The sequence below is a fragment of the Erpetoichthys calabaricus genome, chromosome 2 (assembly GCF_900747795.2).
Source record: "Erpetoichthys calabaricus chromosome 2, fErpCal1.3, whole genome shotgun sequence".
Taxonomy (NCBI): domain Eukaryota; kingdom Metazoa; phylum Chordata; class Cladistia; order Polypteriformes; family Polypteridae; genus Erpetoichthys; species Erpetoichthys calabaricus.
Genome location: NC_041395.2, coordinates 345,116,285 through 345,130,063, shown reverse-complemented (window position 1 = coordinate 345,130,063; position 13,779 = coordinate 345,116,285). Strand labels below are relative to the sequence as shown.

Here is a 13,779-nt window from a genome sequence, read left to right as displayed (position 1 = left end):
TTTTCCATTCTTCTAATCCGTTGCACGTCCTGATTCTCTATCTCCACATCATCCAACATCTTCTCTGTCTCGTTCTCTTCATTCATCAGCCTGTCAAAGTCCTCTTTCCATCTGCTCAACACACTCTCCTGGCTTGTGAGTACGTTTCCATCTTTATCCTTTATCACCCTAACCTGCTGCACATGTTTCCCAGCTCAGACCAAAAAGGAAATAATGGGTCGGGGCAGGGGGGCTTAGTCTGAAATACAAAGTGGAGCATGCGGTATGATAAAGTCCCAAAAATGTAGCAAGTAATAGTAACAGGTGCCTGACGTGTTATTTGAGGGGCTTAGCCAGGCTGGATGATCCCCTGGAGTCGGGCCTACTGTAGCGCCTCAGCCGTTTGCACTGCCTATTCGCCCGCTCCTGGAGTTTCTATAGGAGTTTCACCAGGGGGTCTTCTTTGTCCAGCGACCTGAGACTTTTTTTTTTTTGTTCTTTATTTCACCTTATATAATTTCTTGCATTAGGAATTTATTTGTTTCTGTATACTCAGAGTGGTGGCTCTGAGGCTAAGGATCTCCAGAAGGTTGCCGGTTCGAATCCCCGTCACTGCCAAAAGAGATCCTACTCTGCTGGGCCCTTGAGCAAGACCCTTAACCTGTAATTGCTCCAGGGGCGCTGTACAATGGCTGACCCTGCGCTCTGACTCCAAGGGGTATGTGAAAACTAACAAATTCCTAATACAAGAAATTGTATAAGGCGAAATAAAGAACCAAAAAAACCCCTTGGGGTACAGGGTCCACCATTATACAGGTTAAGGGCCCAGCGGAGTAGGATCCCCTTTGGCAGTAATGGGGGTTTTCAAACCAGCAACCTGAGCCTCTGAGCTACCACTCTGCTTCCTGCAGCAGGGGTCACAAGGAAATGACTTTGGATGGGACGTCAACCCCATCTTAGGACACGGGCCTTGGGGGCCGAAGTGCTGGTTTCTCCCAAGCAGCTACAGTCCATTCTTAGAACCTGAGAATCGGACCACACAGGGGAGACCATTCAGTCCATCCAGCTGACCGCTAAGCTGCCCCTAATTCTTAATTAGTTTCTTGAGTAGCGACTTGCATTTTCACTAACAAGAGGGCTCTTTCGCATTCTTAAATGTTTGCCCTTCTTAATTTGATTGCTTGTCTCCGCGTGTCCACGTGACGGTTGTGAGTTTTACATTTCTGTTTAATCCCATTGGGACGTATCTTGACATCTTTAAATGCTCTCGGATGGGCGCTTCTCTTCCGTTTCTGGGGACTCCCCTTATAGTGGATTCAGAAAGACCCCCTTCACTTTCTACACACAGATTTGATTTTACATGGATCATTGATGACATTTTTGACCATCGGTCAATAACCCATAATGATAAAGTGGAAAAAATGTTTTCAGAAAGGTTTCCAAAAGTATTAAAAATCAAAAAAGAACTGAAGTCTGCCATTCACAGAGGCATTCAGACCCTCATTTCAGTGCTTTCTGGAAGCCCCTTTGGCAGCGATTCCAGCTTTGAGTCTTAATGGTAAGTCTCCACAAGCTTTGCACACCTGCATTTGGTCAGTTAATCCTAGTCTACCTGGCAGATCTTCGCAGGTTTGGTTGGATTGGATGGGCAGCGTCTGTCTGTAAACTGCCATCTTTCCACTGGGCTTTGGTGAGCCATTCCGAGACTTGTCCTGAAGCCACTCCAGCATAGACTTTACTGTAAGCTTCAGGTCTTCGTCATGTTGAGAGATGAACGGCCACCCCAGTCTGACGTAGTGTGCACCCTGCAGCAGGTCTTCTTCTCTGTGTTTTATTGTAATTCCTCCTTCCTTCAGTTCTGACTGTTCTCCCCATCCCTGCACGACCGTGGCATGATGCCCGCACCACCATACTTCACAATAGGGTTGGTATTAGGCAGGTGAGGAGCAGTGCCTGGTTCTTCACTGGGCATAGCGCTTTTAGTTCTGCTCGAAGACTCATCAGACCAGACTCCTCTTCTTCAAGTTCACAGACTCCTTTAAACTGTCATATACTTTTTATTCAAGAGTGGCATCCATTCAGCTACTTCACCATATATGGCTGATAGATGGAGTCATCATCCTCCTGGCAGGTTCTCCTATTACAGTGAGGACACCTGAAGTTCTGTTCAAGTGACTGTTGGGTTCTTCATTACCTTGCTGATCAAGGGCCATCTTTCCCGGTGTAGACACCAGGGGGCATCCAGCTCCCCAAACCCCCGGACACAACAGACACAGAGTCCAAGTTCAGCACACAAGACACATTTCTTCAGCCGGTGGGAAACGCTTTTTTCTCATTCCCCACAGTATCACAGTTCCCAAGCACAGTACACTGCTGCAGCACCCTTTCCTCTTCTTCTTTCTCTTCTCTTCTCTCTCTCTCTGTCTCCACTCCTCCCTCATGCTTCGTCCTCTTCCTGATTAATAAAGTATCTATCTATCTATCTATCTATCCTGACTCGGCCCCCTGGACTACTGGTGGCTGGCTCCTTTTATGGGGTACCCGGAAGTGCTCCAGATGTCCGGTGATCCAGCGTAGTAGAGCTGTGTGGGCTCTGCAGCACTGCCTGGTGGCACCCACGGAACCCAACAGGGTTGTAGCAAACTTTATCTCCCAGCATGCCCTGCAGGAATCCATGGTGCTGTAAGGGGGGTCTTTCCTCTATCCTCTCTGGGGGGAAAGCCCTGAAGACACTTTCTGTTCCCCCCAGCTCCTCCATTATACTGGCATCCCGGCAGAAATGAGAACGTGGAGATGGATAAAGAAGGACAAAATGAGAAAGGAGACAATTAGAGGTACAACAAAAGTGGAAGAGAGACATCTAAGAAAGTGCAGGAAAGTGGGCTGACGTGGTGTGAACAGGTGATGACGGGATACCATGAAGAGGTGGGCAAAAGAGTGATGGGCATGGAAGAGAAAGCAAGGGAGGCGACAGCAGAGGTGGACGGATAAAATGAAAGAAGATCTGAAAGAAGAGGGTCTGACTGGTGAGGAGGTGCAGGGGCCGAGGTGCATGGGGAAGGTTAATCAAGCACATTGACCCCAAAAAGAAGTGGGAAAAGATGAAGAGGAAGAAGACTACTGAGCTCATACATATAAGATGACCTGTCCGTACTTTGGATGCTCATTCATCTCTTTCACTCTTCTTTGTTTTTAAGACATCTTGTCATAAGCAGCGGGTTTATCTTATTATGCAGTGCAGAGGCAGCCTTGAGACCACCCAGCTGATTCTAAGTTGATTTATTTTTTTTCTCTTCTGTTTCAGATATTTAGCTTGGACCTCGGTGGCATCTCCGCAGTGGTCATTAATGGCTACGATGCGATTAAAGAATGTCTTGTGCATCAAAGTGAAGCTTTTGCAGACCGACCTTCTCTACCACTTTTTGAAAAGCTGACCAAAATGGGAGGTACGGGCGTTTTAAGTATTCTTCACCCCAATTGCCATCCATATCGGCGAAAGGCTTTTAGGTGTGTCTTGGCTCGATCAGCGTTATTTAATGAAGAATTGTGACTTGTAGCACACAGCACTCTCTGTTCTTCTTCCTCTCCTTTCTGCCTCTGCTCCTCTATTGGCAAGCTTCCTCCTGACTCTGACACCCCGAGTGAAGTGAGGCGGCTCCCTTTGTGCTGCACCTGGGACCACTTCAGGTGACTCATCTGCATTATCTGGAAGTACTCCCAGGTGTGGTGGAAACCCAAAAAAAGGGCTCTGCAGCTGCCCCTGGTGGTCCCCACGGAATACAAGAGGGCTGCAGTGAACTCCAACTCCCAGCATGCCCTGCATGAATCTGTAGAGCCACAGCAGCCCAGGGGGTCTGCCCTCTGGCACTCCGGGGGACACAGTGTGCTATGCACATCTGCTCTCCTGGTTATTCTTGTATATCAGTTTCCTGGCTGGGAAAGGGCCATGGCCATCTGTCACAGTATATATATATATATATATATATATACAGTCATATGAAAAAGTTTGGGAACCCCTCTTAATTCTTTGGATTTTTGTTTCTCATTGGCTGAGCTTTCAAAGTAGCAACTTCCTTTTAATATCTGACATGCCTTATGGAAACAGTAGGATTTCAGCAGTGACATTAAGTTTCTCATAACAAAATTAGACAGGTGCATAAATGTGGGCACCACAACAGAGATATGACATCAATACTTAGTTGAGCCTCCTTTTGTCCTCTAGACGCTGTCCTCCTATAGCCTCTGATGAGTGTCTGATTCTGGATGGAGGTCTTGTTCACCATTCTTCATACAAAATCTCTCCAGTTCAGTTCAATTTGATGGACAGCCTGCTTCAAATCATCCCATAGATTTCCCATGATATTCAAGTCAGAGGACTGTGACGGCCATTCCAGAACATTGTACTTCTCCCTCTACATGAATGCCTTTGTGGATTTCCAACTGTGTTTCGGGTCATTGTCTTGTTGGAATATCCATCCCCTGCGTAACTTCAACTTTGTGACTGATGCTTGAACATTATCCTGAAGAATTTGTTGATATTGGGTTGAATTCATCGGACCCTCGACTTTAACAAGGGTCCCAGTCCCTGAACTGGCCACACAGCCCCACAGCATGATGGAACCTCCATCAAATTTGACAGTAGGTAGCAGGTGTTTTACTTGGAATGCGGTGTTCTTCTTCTGCTTTTTGTTCTGACCAAATAACTCCATTTTTGTCTCATCAGTCCAAAGCACTTTCTTCCAAAATGAATGTGGCTTGTCTAAATGAGCATTGGCATACAACAAGCGACTCTGTTTGTGGCGCGAGTGCAGAAAGGGCTTCTTTCTCATCACCCTGCCATACAGATGTTCTTTGTGCAAATTGCACTGAATTGTAGAACGATGTACAGATACACCATCTGCAGCAAGATGTTCTTGCAGGTCTTTGGAGATGATCTGTGGGTTGTCTGTCACCATTCTCACAATCCTGCTCACATGCCGCTCCTGTATTTTTTTGGCCTGCCAGACCTGCTGGTTTAACAGCAACTGTGCCTGTGGCCTTCCATTTCCTGATTCCATTCCTTACAGTTACAGAAACTGACAGTTTAAACCTCTGAGATGGCTTTTTGTAGCCTTCCCCTAAACCAGGAGACTCAACAATCTTTGTTTTCAGATCTTTGGAGAGTTGCTTTGAGGATCCCATGCTGTCACTCTTCAGAGGAGAGTCAAAGGGAAGGAAGCCCAACTTGTAATTGACCACCTTAAATACCTTTATATCTCATGATGGGATACACCTGTCTATGAAGGCTTAACGAGCTCATCACACCAAGTAATCAGCATTGAGCAGTGACAGGCATTCAAATCAGCACAATGACAAGGGGACCCACATTTGTGCACAGCCAGTTTTTCACATTTGATTTCATTTCATACAACTAAATACTGCGTCACTAAAAATCTTTGTTCAGAAAACACCGCCGTACTCAGATGTTCCTAGGAAATGAAAGACATACCACTGATATCTTTACTGTTGAAAGGAGAGTCAATTATTATGCAGGCTGAGAGGGGGTCACAAACTTTTTCATATGACTGTACTACACATGTTTGTGATGTGCCATCTGTTGGAATGCCACATGCAATGCATAGGTCTCTGGTATATGTTATTTGGTAAGGGGTTTGTAAAGGCAGTGTTAATGTGTGAGTATCTAGGGATGTTCAAAAAGTAGTAGGAGTAGTAGTAACTGGGCATGTCTGAGAGGGTCATGTGACATTGCAAAGGAAGGTGACTATGTAGAAAAGTGATGTCATTTGTTTTTGAAATTCTTAATGGAGTTAAAAAAGAGGGGCGGCACGGTGGCGCAGTGGTAGTGCTGCAGCCTCGCAGTTAGGTGACCTGGGTTCGCTTCCCGGGTCCACCCTGCGTGGAGTTTGCATGTTCTCCCCGTTTCTGCGTGGGTTTCCTCCGGGCGCTCCGGTTTCGTCCCACAGTCCAAAGACATGCAGGTTAGGTGGACTGGCGATTCTAAATTGGCCCTGGTGTGTGCTTGGTGTGTGGGTGTGTTTGTGTGTGTCCTGCGGTGGGTTGGCACCCTGCCCAGGATTGGTTCCTGCCTTGTGCCCTGTGTTGGCTGGGATTGGCTCCAGCAGACCCCCGTGACCCTGTGTTCGGATTCAGCGGGTTGGAAAATGGATGGATGGATGGAGTTAAAAAAGTGCAGAAACGTTTTGAAAGTCCCTTCTATCTATCTATCTATCTATCTATCTATCTATCTATCTATCTATCTATCTATCTATCTATCTATCTATCTATCTATCTATCTATCTATCTATATAGTGCCTTTCATCTATCTATCTATCTATCTATCTATCTATCTATCTATCTATCTATCTATCTATCTATCTATCTATCTATCTATCTATCTATCTTATATAGTGTCTTTCATAGTAGTAAAGGAGGGCCCTGCCTGGCTCCCCACTCCTGACATTGTGCTTCCCCCTCCCCTCGGCCCACAGCCTCTCCTGCAAGTGAACTACGATTCTCAGCGCGATGAGAGAAGTTGCAAAATCAACTGAAATGTTCAAGCAAATCATAGAAAAAAACCCAATCTAAATCCATTAAGTAGTTCTCTCATGAAAAGCGGACAGGCAGACAGCCGTTGGATTCTATTTATCTAGAGATGTGGTTGAAGGGTTGGTCCCTTTTGGTTGGAATAAGTCGACAGAGGGAGTCTTCGGTCGGAGCAAGTTGGTAAACTGGTCAAGATTCGCATCTTTTAAGATGTAACTTTACAACATAATGTCATTTGTTAAGAGTTTTTAGACATTCAGAAGGGTTGTGGAGTAACGGGGGCTGTACAGCCCCCCAAACCCAGAAACAGTGTAAAAGAGGCGCCTGACCCGGCACAGACTGATACCGAGGCATGTGTAAAAATTAAACAAATATTTATTTTTCTTCACCTGTGGGGCACGTCATCCCCGTGAACCCCACAGGCACAACACAGTCCCAAAAAGCACAATCCACCAACACAAAACACTTCCTTCTGGCACCACCACTCCTCTCATCAAGCTTCATCCTCCTCCTCCCGACTCTGGCCTCCGGAGTGGTGGCTGCTGGCCCCTTTTACAGTTCACCCAGAAGTGCTCCAGGTGCTTGATTGCCGTGTTCTGGCTTCACTTCCGGGTGTGGTGAATACGTTGCCCATACGGGCTCAGGAGTCCCAGCTGCAGCACCCCCTGGCAGTGCCAACAGAACTGCACTCAACTCCACTTCCCATGGAGCCCTGTGGGAAACCGAGGCACCGCTCCAACCCAGGTGGGCGGCCATCTAGCATCCAGGGGGAGGCATTGCACTGTCCAGGGCCGCTCCCCCTGAATTTAGAGTGTAGGGGCGTCCCGGCTGGGCATGGACCCCGGCCGCCTGCAAAAGGCTCAGAGAGACACAAGTGCAAAACCACATTCTTTTTATTTCTTCGTGGGGCAGCTCTATTTCCCGCTCCCCACTTCGGAACACAGTACTTGGTTAGTCCTTTCTTTCTTTCTTTCTTTCTTTCTTTCTTTCTTTCTTTCTTTCTTTCTTTCTTTCTTTCTTTCTTTCTTTCTTTCTTTCTTTCTTTCTTTCTTCTCTGCCATCTCCATGCAAGCTTTGTGCTCCACCTCCCGACTCTGGTGGCCTCCTTTTTAGTGCACCCAGATCTTCTTCTGGTGGAAGTGCTGAAGTCCAGGGCTCCGGAATTGTCCAGATGCCCCCTGGCATCTATGGTGGCTACGGGTCTGTGGTCCTGATGCAATCCAGGGGAGTCGCCCTTTCATGTTCTGGGGGGTTAGGTATTGCTGTGCACCTGTCCTCTCCCCCAACCAAATCCCCCACCCCACCCCCGTTCTTCTATCATAGGGGATGTCCCGGCCGGGCAAGGGACCCAAGGTGTAATTTTGACACAGATAACACACAGTAGCCCCATCAAACAAAATTGTCAAAAAGTTCCAGTACTGAAGTTAATTTTAAAAAGTGCCACTCAGGGCGGACCACCCAATCCGCCCCCACGAGCTACACCTGTGGCCTAATCTTAAAGAGCAGGAGCAGGTTTGTGAGACAGAAGGTAATGGTCTCCTTGTTCTGCAGGGCTGCTGAATTCGAAGTACGGCCGAGGGTGGATCGAACATCGCAAGCTGGCAGTCAGCAGCTTCCGCTGCTTTGGCTGCGGGCAGAAGTCCTTCGAGAGTAAAATCGCAGAGGAGTGCCTGTTTTTTCTGGACGCCGTCGACGAACACAAAGGCAAAGCCTTTGACCCCAAGCTCCTGATCACGAATGCAGTTTCCAACATCACCAACCTGATCATCTTCGGTGAGCGCTTTGCATATGACGACCGAGAATTCCAGCACATGATTGAAATGTTCAGCGAGAACGTCGAGTTGGCCACCAACGCCTGGGCCTTCCTCTACAACGCTTTCCCTTGGATTAAGATTTTGCCCTTTGGGAAACACCAGCGGTTGTTTAAGAATGCAGCCGAGGTGTACGCGTTTTTAGTCAAAATCATCGAGCGCTTCTCTCAGAATCGAGTGGCCCAGTCCCCGAGGCACTACATTGACGCCTACCTGGATGAGATGTACAAAACCTCTGGTGATCCGGAAGCTTCCTACTCGAAAGAGAACCTCATTTTCTCGGTGGGCGAGCTGATAATCGCGGGGACAGAAACGACCACGAATGCAATCCGCTGGGGGGTGCTGTACATGGCTCTGTATCCCAACATTCAAGGTGAGAATGAAAAGGGTGGCCCGACGTCGGGGTCTGCATGGACAAATTTGGGAGAGCAGCAACAGAGCCCTCCATAACGGGTGGCACGAGGGCGTATGTGTCCTTGGGTCTGCTCCACAGTTTGACATCACAAATCAGACAATTCAGGCGCAGACTTTCAGTGAAGGGAGTCTTGAATACCTAAAAATCACCGGAAATAAAAAAAAATAATCGTAATAATTTTGACTTCCTGAAACTTTAGTCCTCTCCACGTGAATGAATGCACCAGTGGAAAACAGTTTTGGAATTGGAATTGTCCAAGGCCTGTGGCCATACACTCCCAAGCCATAAGACCCCCAGCACCGCCATGTTTAACAGCTGAGGTGGTCTGCTTTGGATCACTGGCAGTTCCTTGTCATCTCCACACTTTGCTCTTGTCATCACTCTGATGAGGTTCATCTTTGTCTCGTTTGTCCTCAAGACCCTTTTCCCAGAATTCTGCAGGCTCCTTGAAGTCACAAACTGTACTCTGGCTGTCCTGTCCTTGTGGTCTTCATCTTGCAGTGTGGCCTCCTCTGTGTTTCTGTTCATGAAGTCTTTGGCTGATAGTCGTCTTTGACACGCCCACATCGGCCCCCCTGAAGTCTGTCTCTGATCTGTCAGACAGGCGTCTGGGGGCTTTTTCTTGACCATCGTGAGGACTCTTCTGTCCTCAGCAGTGGGGAGTCTTCCTTGGCACAACAATACAGAGCAACGCCACTTGGCAGACGGCCACAGAATACTGTAAGTGTGGCACAACTAGCGGCGAAATTCACAACTAGGTCGAGATTGTGCACCAGGTACAGATGGGCGATCATAAAGAACAGCGAGTCTGCGTTCAGTTTTCTCTTCTCTTAGGGAATCAGCTGCTGAAACGGTAGCGACAATTGAAACTGCTTTTAAAGAGGAAGCGTTAAGTAAATCAACAGGCCTACGAGTGGTCTTCACGTTTCAAACGAGGGGAAAGGTCATTTGAAGACCAACCACGATCTGGCTGACCTTCCACGATTAGGAATAGCGATAATCTTGAAAACGTTCACAGCGCAATTTACGAAGATTTCTGAATTGACTTGTGTGTCTCGGAGTTCTTACCACCTTCTTTACTCGCCCGATTTTTGCTCCGTGTATAAAGAAAAGAACTCAAAGGAACATGTTTTTTGTGCCGTGGAGGAAGTCAAAGAAAAAATCTCTGCAGGCCTTGGACAACGTTCCTCTTCGGTGATTCTAAAAATGTTTTTCGCCAGTGGGAAAGCCATTGGGACGAGTGTAGTCGTTCACATGGAGAGGACTTTGAAGGAGATTAAAGTTTCAGGAAGTTAAAATGATTAAAACCCTTTTTTTTTCAATTCCAGTTATTTTTGGGTACCCCTTTGTACATTTTGGTCACTCAGTGGTCCCCCCCATTTCTGGGCACCATGATGGTTGGCATCACAGGTGTTGATTCCTCAGGTGGGTTTCATTGCTTAATAAGATACCTCTGCTTGCTTCTCCTCTTTGCAGTCTGTAGTTGTTGTTGTTCGACTTGAGGACAAGAGTTGTGACAGTGACAGTCAATCATGAGGCTGAAAAAACAGTGGAGACATCGGTAAGACCTGAGTATGACCCCAAATCAACTGTCTGGAATATCAATAAGAAGAAAGAACACACTGGTGGGCTCAGGAATCACAAAGGGACTGGTAGGCCAAGGAAGACCCCCACTACTGAGGACAGAAGAATCCTCACAATGGTCAAGAAAAAGCCCCCAAACGCCTGTCTGACAGATCAGTAACAGTCTTCAGGGGGGCCGATGTGGATGCGTCAGAGATGACTATCAGCTGAAGACCTCATGAACAGAAACACAGAGGAGGCCACACTGCAAGATGAAGACCACAAGAACAGGACGGCCAGATTACAGTTTGTGACAAAGGACTTCAAGGAGCCTGCAGAATTCTTGGTAAAGGTCTTGTGGACAAATGAGACAAAGATGAACCTATCAGAGTGATGACAAGAGCAAAGTGTGGAGACGACAAGGAACTGCCAGTGAATCAAAGCAGACCACCTCATCTGTTAAACATGGCGACACTGGCTTGGGCGTGTATGGCTGCCACAGGTCCTGGCACACGTCTCTTCATTGATGATGTCACTGCAGTGGTACAATGGATTCTGAGGTGTAGAGGAACATCTAATCTTCTCAGGTTCCAGTAAAGACCTCCAAACTCATGAGACGGCCCTTCATTCTACAATAAGATGATGAGCCAAACACGCTGCTGAGGTGACACAGCAAAGCTACAAAATGGAAAATTCTTGAATGGCCAAGACAGTCACTTGATTTCAATCCAACTGAGCAGACCTTCCACATGCTGAAGAGAAAACTTAAGGGGACAAGCCCCCCAAAACAAGCAGGAGCTGAAGATGGCTGCATGACAGGCTTGGCAGAGAAGACCTCGGCACCTGCTAATGTCTATGAATGGAGGACGTCAAGCTGTCATTGCATGCTGAGATAGGCGACAAACTCCTAAATATGACAATGACTTGAACAGACCTGCCATTGCCGTGTGCCAAACATTATGGAGTCCTGAAATGGGGGGCACCATGTAGCAGAAGTGTTATGCGACCAAAATGTCTGCAGATCCCCTTCAATGAAAGTCTGCCATGTGCATTTTAATCACAATGTCTGAATTGGTTCAATTGTGACCCAAGGACAAATGTGTCCCTGTCCCAAAGACTATGGGGGGCACCTCGCACAGACCGAGACTCTCATGGAGGCGTCTCCAGTCTTTACTAATACGATTTTTCTTTTCCTTCCTCAGAAAAAGTGCACAAAGAAATTGACCGTGTTGTTGGTGGCGCTCGATTTCCCTGTTGGGATGACAAAGCCAGCATGGTCTACACCGAGGCTGTGCTGCATGAAGTCCTGCGCTTTTGTAACATCGTTCCCCTGGGGATTTTTCACGCCACCTCAGTGGACACCGTGGTCAGGGGTTACTCCATTCCTAAAGGAACGACGGTAATCACCAATCTTTACTCAGCCCATTTTGACGAGAAGTATTGGGACCACCCTGAACTCTTCTACCCGGAGAGGTTTTTGGATGGAGACGGCAACTTCATCAAGAGGGAGGCCTTTGTCCCCTTCTCATTAGGTATGGCCAGCTTCTCCCTTTTCTGATCTGATAAGAATCCGAACGTGTAGACACTTTCACCATTCAGGACCCCCCTCGGCAGCTCAGGTAAACCTTATTGAGAGGGGCTTTGGGTTTGTTAGAACATTAGAACAATCGAGACGAGAACAGGCCATTCAGCCCAACAAAGATCGCCAGTCCTGTCCACTTATTTCTTCTAAAATAACATCAAGTCGAGTTTTGAAAGTCCCTGAAGTCCTCCTGTCCACCACACTACTTGGTCACTTATTCCAAGTGTCCATCGTTCTTTGTGTAAAGAAGAACTTCCTAATTTTTGTGCGAAATTTCCGCTTCACAAGTTTCCAACTGTGTCCTCTTCATCTCCTTCAGGCTCAACTCTTCTAATCTTTCCTCATAACTCATCCCCTGTAGCCCTGAATCAGCCTGGTCGCTCTTCTCTGGACCTTCTCCAGTGCTGTTATGTCCGTTTTGTAGCCTGGAGACCAAAACTGCACCCAGGATTCCAGATGAGGCCTCACCAGTGTGTTATAAAGGTTGAGCAGAACCTCCTGTGACTTGTACTCCACACATCAAGGCGCTATATAACCTGAAATTCTGTTAGCCTCCTTAATGGCTTCTGAACACTGTCGAGAAGTTGATAGCTTAGAGTCCACTATGATTCCTAAATCCTTCTCATAAGGTGGACTTTCGATTTTCAGACCTCCCATTATGTATTCAGACTTAATAAGACCTAACCTTAATGCAAATGTTAATTTCAACTCTCTGAATCTTTCCTCCTAACCCTTCCCCTGTAGCCCTAAATCAGCCCAGTCGCTCTTCTCTGGACCTTCTCTAGTGCTGCTATGTCTTTATGGAGACCAAAACTGCCCCCAGGACTCCAGATGAGGCCTCACCAGTGTGTTGTAAAGCAGAACCTCCTGTGACTTGTACTCCACATGTCAAGGCGCTATATAACCTGACATTCTGTTAGCCTTCTTAATGGCTTCTGCACATTGTCGGGCAGTCGATAGCTTCTTCTTCTTCTTTTGGCTGCTCCTGTTAGGGGTTGCCACAGTAGATCATCTGTCCGCATATTGATTTGGCAAAATTTTACACCGGATACCCTTCCTGACGTTACCCTCCCCATTTATCCGGGCTTGGGACCGGCACAAAGAAACACACTGGTTTGTACATCCCTACGACTCCTAAATCCTTCTCATAAGGTGGACTCTCAATTTTCAGACCCCCATTGTGTATTCAAACCTAATATTTTTACTTCCTATATGTAATACTTTACATTTACTGACATTAAGTCTGCCCAAGCCTGTCTGCTGTCCAAGTCCTTCTGTGATGATATAACGGATTCCAAATTATCTGCTAATCCACCTATCTTGGTATCATCTGCAAACTTCACCAGCTTCTTCTTTATATCCATCCATCCATCCATCCATTATCCACCGCTTATCTGAGGTCGGGTTGTGGGGGGCAGCAGCCTAAGCAGGGAAGCCCAGACCTCCCTCTCCCCGGCCACCTCCTCCAGTTCCTCTGGGAGGACCCCAAGGCATTCCAAGTCCAGCCGGGAGATATAATCACTGCAGCGTGTCCTGGGTCCGCCCCGTGGCCTTCTCCCAGTGGGGCATGCCCGGAACACCCGCCCCAGGGAGGCGTCCAGGGGGCATCCTAACCAGATGCCCGAACCACCTCAACTGACTCCTCTCAATGCAGAGGAGCAGCGACTCTACTCCGAGTCTCTCCCAGATAACTGAACTCCTCACCCAATCTCTACGGGAAAGTCCAGCCACCCTGCGGAGAAAACTCATTTCGGCCGCTTGTACCCGCGATCTTGCTCTTTTGGTCACTACCCAAAGCTCGTGGCCATAGGTGAGGGTAGGAACGTCGATCGACTGGTAAATCGACAGCCTCACCTTTTGGTTCAGCTCTCTCTTCACCACGACGG

General features: G+C 47.5%; 2 protein-coding genes across 3 annotated transcripts in view; one reads left to right on the top strand and one right to left on the bottom strand.

Moving 5' to 3' along the window:
- LOC114647383 (protein inscuteable homolog) overlaps positions 1 to 13,779 on the bottom strand; it is a 646,645-nt gene that overhangs the window by 401,136 nt on the left and 231,730 nt on the right. The gene's annotated exons all lie outside the window — the stretch shown is intronic.
- The window catches only part of LOC114647381 (vitamin D 25-hydroxylase), a 43,287-nt gene that overhangs the window by 19,043 nt on the left and 10,465 nt on the right, over positions 1 to 13,779 (top strand). The window contains exons 2-4 of one of the 2 annotated variants that reach the window (XM_051923485.1): positions 3,284 to 3,425; positions 8,074 to 8,706; positions 11,514 to 11,710. In XM_051923485.1, the coding sequence (XP_051779445.1) occupies positions 3,284 to 3,425; positions 8,074 to 8,706; positions 11,514 to 11,710 (972 nt within the window). Of the gene's footprint in view, positions 1 to 3,283; positions 3,426 to 8,073; positions 8,707 to 11,513; positions 11,844 to 13,779 lie in introns of both variants that reach the window. The other variant, XM_028796083.2, reaches the window with a different exon arrangement.